The 7,860-nt window shown below is 40.6% G+C and overlaps 1 protein-coding gene across 1 annotated transcript in view; it reads right to left on the reverse strand.

Moving 5' to 3' along the window:
* Window positions 1-1,414: 1,414 nt before the first annotated feature.
* Window positions 1,415-7,860, reverse strand: part of pms2 (PMS1 homolog 2, mismatch repair system component) — a 14,880-nt gene continuing 8,434 nt past the window's right edge. Inside the window, exons 10-15 of the mRNA XM_015393101.1 lie at window positions 6,750-6,896; window positions 5,840-6,662; window positions 3,834-4,001; window positions 3,656-3,756; window positions 3,418-3,587; window positions 1,415-1,724 (exon numbers count right to left, since the gene is read on the reverse strand). Of these exons, the coding sequence (XP_015248587.1) occupies window positions 1,581-1,724; window positions 3,418-3,587; window positions 3,656-3,756; window positions 3,834-4,001; window positions 5,840-6,662; window positions 6,750-6,896 (1,553 nt within the window). The 3' untranslated portion in view covers window positions 1,415-1,580. The remainder of the gene's footprint in view (window positions 1,725-3,417; window positions 3,588-3,655; window positions 3,757-3,833; window positions 4,002-5,839; window positions 6,663-6,749; window positions 6,897-7,860) is intronic.

A 7,860-nucleotide genomic window follows, 5' to 3' on the forward strand; every position in this document is an offset into this window, starting at 1 on the left:
GGTAAGGAGTAGAAAGTACAGATATTTGTGATAAAATGTAAGGAGTAGAAAGTACAGATATTTGTGTAAAAATGTAAGGAGTAGAAGTAAAAAGTCGCCATAAAAATAAGTAGTAAAGTAAAGTAGAAATATCAGAAAAATCTACTTGAGTACAGTAACGAAGTATTTGTACTTCGTTACTTTCCATCTCTGAGCTTAACACACGCTTTAGTGTCTGAACTGATTTGCTTTATTTTCATTAAACGCATCGACTTTATTCTCCCAGGTTCACAGAATATTAAGGCCAGCATACATGTTCAAACTCACAGTAGCAGGCATTCAAAATGGCCCTTCCCAGTTTAACACCAGCCAATTGCCAACTCACTTCCCTCCAACTTCCAACCACAGGAGTTGCATGTTTTTTTACCCTGACTCCTCACTTTCACTGGATTACAGGGTCTGACCAGGAGATGACACTTCTCTTTAGATCTTAATGTTCACAAATTATGACAGAAAGAATATTTTAGCACAGATATTTATGTTTAGAAAGAAATGGAAGGGAACCAGCCAAGGAAAGTGGGGAAATTTTGAATGGCTACTACTTTAAGCTTCATAGTAGTCACAGCATGCTAACCTACAGAGGTGTCAAAAGTATTCATGTTTATCACTCAAGTAGAAGTATAAATCCTTCTGTTCAAAAACTATTTGTAGAAGTTAAGAGTAGGAAGCTTTTTACTCAAGTAAAAGTACCAGTATTAAAACTGCCTAAAGTATAAAAGTAAAAATAATGCAGAAAAAAATGCTTTACTGCACCACCCTGTTAAAGGAAAATGTTTCTACAATGCTGGATGATAACTTCTTTATACTAAATTTTCTTAGCTTTATAATAATGGTAACAGTCTCAAATTTAACTTTGAAAAACTATTTATTTTGTTATGTGGTGAACAACAAGTTGGTGCAGCACTGAGGCCAACCACCATTACATTATTTTGATGATTTTTATTTTCTTTAAATGCCGTAACTTAAATGAGCTTAAATTAAAACAAAACTAACGCATCTATTTTCAAATGTAAGGGATGGAAAGTTAAGATAATTGCAAAGAAATATAACAAGTAAAAGTTTGTCTAAAATAATAACTCCAGTAAAGTACAGATACCCAAAATCTCTAGGTAACACATATTTGTACTTTGTTACCTCTGCTAACCAGGGCATGCATTGTCTGACCCTGTCTGCTTCACTCAAATATGATCAATGTTGAATGTTTTTAAACTGTGAATGAAACCTCCTCTGTAGGATGATGGCCATATCAGCCAAACAATCTCAGATCGTTCCTTTTGTCCTTCTGCTTTGGTATAAATACGCCTTCCTCACAATATGTTCATACCTCTCATCTCATCTCAGTTCAACAGAAACAGGAATCATTTTTTGACATGTAAAATGATTTATTGGAAATAACAAATAAAAACACAGATCTTCTATTTAAAAGAACAAAAAGATATATCAACAGTATCCAACCAGTGACTCTGAACCAAGGGTTTCATGACTGAACCGACTTACAGAGGCTAAAACAGTGTGATCAGTGTAAGTGTCGATGCACGGGGTCAGTCCTGTGAGATCATTTCCAGGTTGGCGAGGTGTCGCATGGTGGGCCTGCCGTGAGGACAGTTCCACGGATGCTTGATCTCCCCCATGTGCAGAACGAGCTTCTTCATCTCACCGACGCTTAGAGCCGTCCCGATCATCACCTGAAGGTAATTACAACCAGAGGTACGCTGCTGAAGATTCTGTCATCCAGGTCATAGTCATTCCAAAAACGTTAAAAAACAAACAATCCACTGGAGTTTATTTCAAACTTTAAAGACGTTTCGCTTCCCATCCAGGAAGCTTTTTTTAATTCAAAATGTCAGATATAGTGTTGAGTTCCAGGCTTTGTAGAGTGGAACAAAAACAAAGCCTGCTTTTTGGCGTAGAAAACATGCAAACTGAACCGGAAGAACGGGGCCACCCCTTAAAGGAATAGTACACCCAAAACATGATTAGCCTTCATTTTCTACTCACCCCCATGCTGAACAACACTCTGGAGTACTTTTTTGATATCTCAAATGCATCTGGAGATCTGGGAGGCTTCTTGCTGTCTGCTGACATTCAAATAATGGAGGTCTATGGCGCCCGAGGCAGAAAGGTCCATAAAAGTCCACAAAAAACGTGTCAATATTCCTCCATACTGCTCGTCCAATGTATTCCAAGTGTCCCGAGTGGGTAGCGTCCATAATTTACTCGAAACGAAGTCATTTAGAATGTTTTTAGAGCATAAACAGTAGTGTATAGGATTTCCTAAAAGCGAGTTCAGGAGTCTACGGAAACTACGGCAGACCAAACCAGATGAAAGTGCGCATTCAGCGTCTGCTCTGCCGATAATGCAAGCGTAGAAGAAGAAATGTGCTGTTTACCTGTGCAAAGAAAGAAACAACGAAAGAAAAATGTCTGAGGACTTCAGTGTTGAGGAAGAGCATGAGTTCTTTGCCGAGCTGAATGCGCACTTTCATCTGGTTTGGTCTGCCGCAGTTTCCGTAGACTCGTGAACGCGCTTTTAGGAAATCCTATACACTACTGTTTATGCTCTAAAAACATTCTAAATTACTTCGTTTCGAGTAAATTCTGGACGCTACCCACTCAGGACACTTGGAATACATTGGACGAGCAGTATGGAGGAATATTGACATGTTTTTTGTGGACTTTTATGGACCTTTCTGTCTCGGTCACCATAGACCTCCATTATTTGAATGTCAGCAGACAGCAAGAAGCCTCCCAGATCTCCAGATGCATTTGAGATATCAAAAAAGTACTCCAGAGTGTTGTTCAGCATGGGGGTGAGTAGAAAATGAAGGCTAATCATGTTTTGGGTGTACTATTCCTTTAAGAATGGGTAGGTGTTTGGCTTCTTTGTTAGCCTGCCATACCAAATACTGGTCTATCCCTTTGAAAGTGGGGTCTTTAGGGGGAATTCTTGGCCTGGCTGAACAGGCTAGATGTTCTATTCTGCTGTATAGGCGTGGGGATTGAGATGGTAGCGGAAAGAATTCAACTCCATCGCTGCATTGTAGATTTTTTAAAGCTAAAAACCCGCTCTGTTTAAGGTTGGTTTTACTTAACTCTCAAACCACCTGTCTTCTTTGTCTAAAATGTGAACATTCAGGTCTTTAGAAGAATGTTCTTTGTCCATTGGTGGTACATTTACACCTTATGGAAGCGAAACGTCTTCAAGCTGGGAAACAAAGTCCAGTGGTTTGTTTTTTTAAACATTTTTGGTACAACCAAAATCAGAAAAAATATCTCTCAACATTACTAAGAAAACATCAATTCATTTCGAGTTGATTGGCTTTTATTAAAGCAGGAATGAGAGAAAGATCTGTGTGTTGAAAGCGAGCTGAACTCAACTGATTTCCTGCACGCTCGAGAGGCAAACATCTGCCTGACTCTGGATGGGCGGCACATGACGCCTGGGCTGTCAGTCAACATGAAGATCAGCTCTTCAATGTCTGCCGGGCCGAAGGTCCAGTTTTTACTGGTGGGCAAAGAGACCAGCTTCACCCTCTCCATCACCTGAGCTGAGGTAAAAGCTTCAGTGAGAACAGGAGCAAACACTGATTCCAGCCTGATGATTGAACCGTCCTACCGTCCTCATCGATCAGAAATTCAAAGCCGTTCTTCTGGAAGATCTCCAGGTTCTCTATGAGCACGTTCTCGCTGACTGCAGTGAGGTGAAGTTTCTGTGGGCTTTAAGGGTTCATGAAATTTGCCGGTGAGACTCTGGTCACATCAGTGCGTAGCAGTGCAGCATTTCAAACACTTACACGATAAGTTTCTGCCCCTGAAGCACAGTGTGCTGCTGCAGCATCTCAAAGTTGTATTTCTCATCGCTGGCGTGCTGATCGATCATAAAGATGTCCGAGTTCAGCTTGGTGATGATGAAACCCAGGTTAAACTGACCGATAATCTCCATTTCTTTAAACATTTCCTTACTGGAAGAAGAAGAAAGAAACTTTTACTATTTTCAAGCTGCATGCTACCCCTGCTAAGTTTGGTCAGACACATAATAAAGCTTAAAGTTTCCACCTTTATGTTAAAACGTAAAAGCTTTAAAGCGTTTTATTGACATATATGTAGCAGATCAACACAAAGTAATGAGTTATTGTGAAAATGTAGGAGAATGACTCATGGATTCATTTGCTAATAAAAACATGAAGAGGATTGATCTCTGGGCTTTGACTAGGCCAATCTGTTTCATTTAACCCAAAGGATAATAGGAGGTCACTAGGCTTATGTTGGGTTGTTAGGCTCCACAAACATGGAGGAGGGTTTGTCTTCTGGAGGAAATGACGGGGGGGTTAAGTTTCTGTGGAGGAGGCCGGCGGCTTAGAGTCACCTGCTCCAGAGATTCCAGGGGAATCAGACCATAGAGTGGGAATGGTTTCTGTTGGTGTTTTAGATGCTAGGTTTTATGTTAACTGTTAATACTGAGGTAAATATCTAGACTAGAACAACTTCGCCAAAAATCTAAATTGCAATTTTTTTTAACCCAAATTGCAATGCCATTTTGTTTCAATTTTCCTTTGCAATAACCCAGAGATTGTAGATGTTTCATCCAAGGTTTTTGAAAGCTTGCTTGCCCAGAGTCCATTGCTACACAGACTTATTGTAACCATTATGTGAAAAAAGTGTTTTCTTCTACTTGCATGGATCTGCGAGCTAGCTGCTACTCTGTCTACATTTCTGTATGGCAACCAGAGATGGGAAGTAACGAAGTACAAATACTTCGTTACTGTACTCAAGTAGATTTTTCTGATATTTTTACTTTACTTTACTTCTTATTTTTATGGCGACTTTTTACTTCTACTCCTTACATTTTTACACAAATATCTGTACTTTCTTCTCCTTACATTTTAAAAACAAAAAAATGGCTCGTTATTTTAGTTTTGAATCATTTCAATGGAGTTACCGTTATTATTTTTCACGTCATCAATACCAAATTCAATCTAATTGGATGGGAATCTACGTTGCATTTGACGCACCACTACAAGATGAATCGACAGATTCGGCGGTATTCATTGGCGGCAAATCATTGCAGCTTGGTGGCGGTGGCGTTAGCATAGTAGCATGGACGACGAGATGATTGAAAATGAACACAACGGAGATCTAGTCCTATTGGCAGACATCCATTTAAAATGTAGGCAACGGCATGAAAAAAGTGGTTTCCACTTTTACTTTTATACTTTAAGTAAATTTACAAGCCTGTACTTTGTTACTTTTACTTGAGTAAAGAAGTTTAATCGGTACTTCCACTTTTACCAGAGTATTTTTTAACACAAGTATCTGTACTTTTACTCAAGTACGGAAAGTGAGTACTTTTGCCATCTCTGATGGCAACTAACTCACTTCAAGCATTTAACCACCACTTAAAGGGCTGGAGGGAGAAATGTGTTTTGTTAAATTGCGATTATATTATAAATGCAATTAATTTTCCATCCCTAATCTAGACTCACTTCAGCATCCTACAGAGGCCCGGGGCTGCTGATGCCAGTTTCTCTGGGTTAATTCCCAATACTGGGCAATGCGACAGTAAATGATCAGATGCAGTGACACAGCTTAAACATGGGGAGGGCGCCAAACAAAGTGTTTCCAGACACAAAAACAGGATGTGCAGTAAGCAATATAAGGCGACCATGAATGCTGTTTTGGTCTATCCAGCTGATTGGTTTAACTTTCTCGCTGACCTGCCTGCTGTGTTCCTTGTTTGAAGCCATTTGTTCATCAGTGTTTACTAAAGAACTCTTTGAGGCTGTAATCTGGAATATTTTACCTAATCTCTCTGCGGAGCTCATCCTCTGCGCTTTGGTTTTCTCCAGGGTTGATCTTGGCCCTGAAGCGCCTGTAGTGCAGCTTTTCTCCAGCTCTCTGTCTCTGCTGTTCCTGCAGCCTCTTCATGCTAGCCGTCAGGTCTTGCAGTGAGAAACGCAAAGGCACGGCCTTCCTCTGCAGAGAGACAGGGACGTCCACTGTAGAAGGAGGTGTATCTGAAAGGTTTTCAGAACTTTGTTCCACCTTGAGAAGTGGAGAATCTGTTCTGGGCCTTTTAGCTTCCGGGCTAATCATGGAGTCCTCCGTAGCTGAACCTGCTTTAGTTTGTAGATCCAGGTCCTCAGCTTCGTTTTGGCTGACTGATGAGTCATTTTCTACACTTTCAACAACCGGTCCAGTGACTTCGGAGTACTCTGTACATGGAGACTGTTCTGCACTGTCACCAGTGGGCTCAGCCTGGTCTCCCTCATTGTCCGGTTTATCCTGGTTCCATGTCCCTCCAAACCTAAACGCATCGAGCACAGACCTCCCCCCTGTGCTGCGTTTAGCTGCATCTGTTCTGGGCTGTAAAGGTGACTTCGTACACAGGGTGGTGCTGGCAGATTTAACCGGATCTTTAAAGAAACACTGCAGCGTCCTCTGGCTCAGCCCACTACCAGACGCTTTTTCAGTCCCCGCCTTACTCCCACAGGGGGAACTGTTCTGGTTTGAAAAAGCAGCTTTGAGGGCAGCCAGGTTCATGGTTGACTTTGAACTGGGAGCCACAGGTTGGTCACTCTCTGCTGGTTCTCCCTTGTTTTCTTCTTTAGAAGCAGCTGCAACCACTGGAGAATAATAACAGAGACATAACTTTCTAATTAAAAGAGGTCAAATAAATTAAATAAGAGAATAATATTAAAATGTCTTCTCACTCTGAGTTGGTGCACAGTTCAGACTGATCTTATTAACTCCAGCTTCATACATAGCGATGAGGGAAGTCTTTAGGATGGCAAGTAGGAGTTTCTCCTCTTGAAGGAAGATTTGTCGTTTATCAGGGGTTACATTCACATCCACACAGTCTGGAAAAAAGCAACAACAAAAACAGACTGGATGGATGAGTGGACAGACAGATGGAACGTTTAGAGATAAGAATAAGGAACAAAGAAAGAAAGAAAAAAAAAATCGATATATACAGAAAGTACCCCTCCTCCAACTTACACTACAGTCAATTTAACATGTTTTAATGCCCTAAAAAGAAATCAGCTGCGGTTGATGAATACCATTTATTTGTGATACTCCAGTTTATTCATGTTCCTAAGAAATTCACAAACTCTGATTACTTCTGGAGAACCACCAGGTTCAGTGTTTGGGCCAGTTCTCTTGGCCCTATCCTGGTGCTGCATGGATTTGCATCATTTCCTGTGAAGCAGACTACGTCAGTGGGGATGATAGGATTTAAAATTCAACAGGACATCATGTTGAACATTTTTACAATCTGATCCTTGGGTTTCCCCTTTAAAACTAATAAAGACACTTTGGCACCATGGTGAAAAGTCTGTAGTGTGATTTTAATTAATCACTTTCTAGTTGTATTCAAACATTTTACTGCAATTTGAAGGATCACTTTAACATGAGATTTGAAGACATTGATATATCAATAGTCACGAAAGTCTCACACTTAATCCATAAAGTCAACTGCAATTCATAGGATGGAGGAAATTCCCTTTATGTCCTCATTAGAAATTTAAAATGATATTAAAAACATCAAAAACATCAAACTTTGCTTTTGTCAAAGAATCCTCAATTTGCAGCAATTCCAGCAATGCAGACCTTTTGGCATTCTAGCTGTTAATCTGTTGAGGTAATCTGGAGAAATCCCCCCCCACGCTTCCAGAAGCAGCTCCCACAAGTTGGATTGGTTGGATGGGCACTTCTTAAGTACCATAAGGTCAAGCTCCTCCCACAACAGCTCAATGAGGTTCAGATCTGGTGACTGCGCTGGCCGCTCCATTACCCATAGAATACCAGCTGCCTGCTTCTGCT

This window comes from Cyprinodon variegatus, unplaced genomic scaffold (genome assembly GCF_000732505.1).
Source record: "Cyprinodon variegatus isolate N-32 unplaced genomic scaffold, C_variegatus-1.0 Scaffold624, whole genome shotgun sequence".
Taxonomy (NCBI): domain Eukaryota; kingdom Metazoa; phylum Chordata; class Actinopteri; order Cyprinodontiformes; family Cyprinodontidae; genus Cyprinodon; species Cyprinodon variegatus.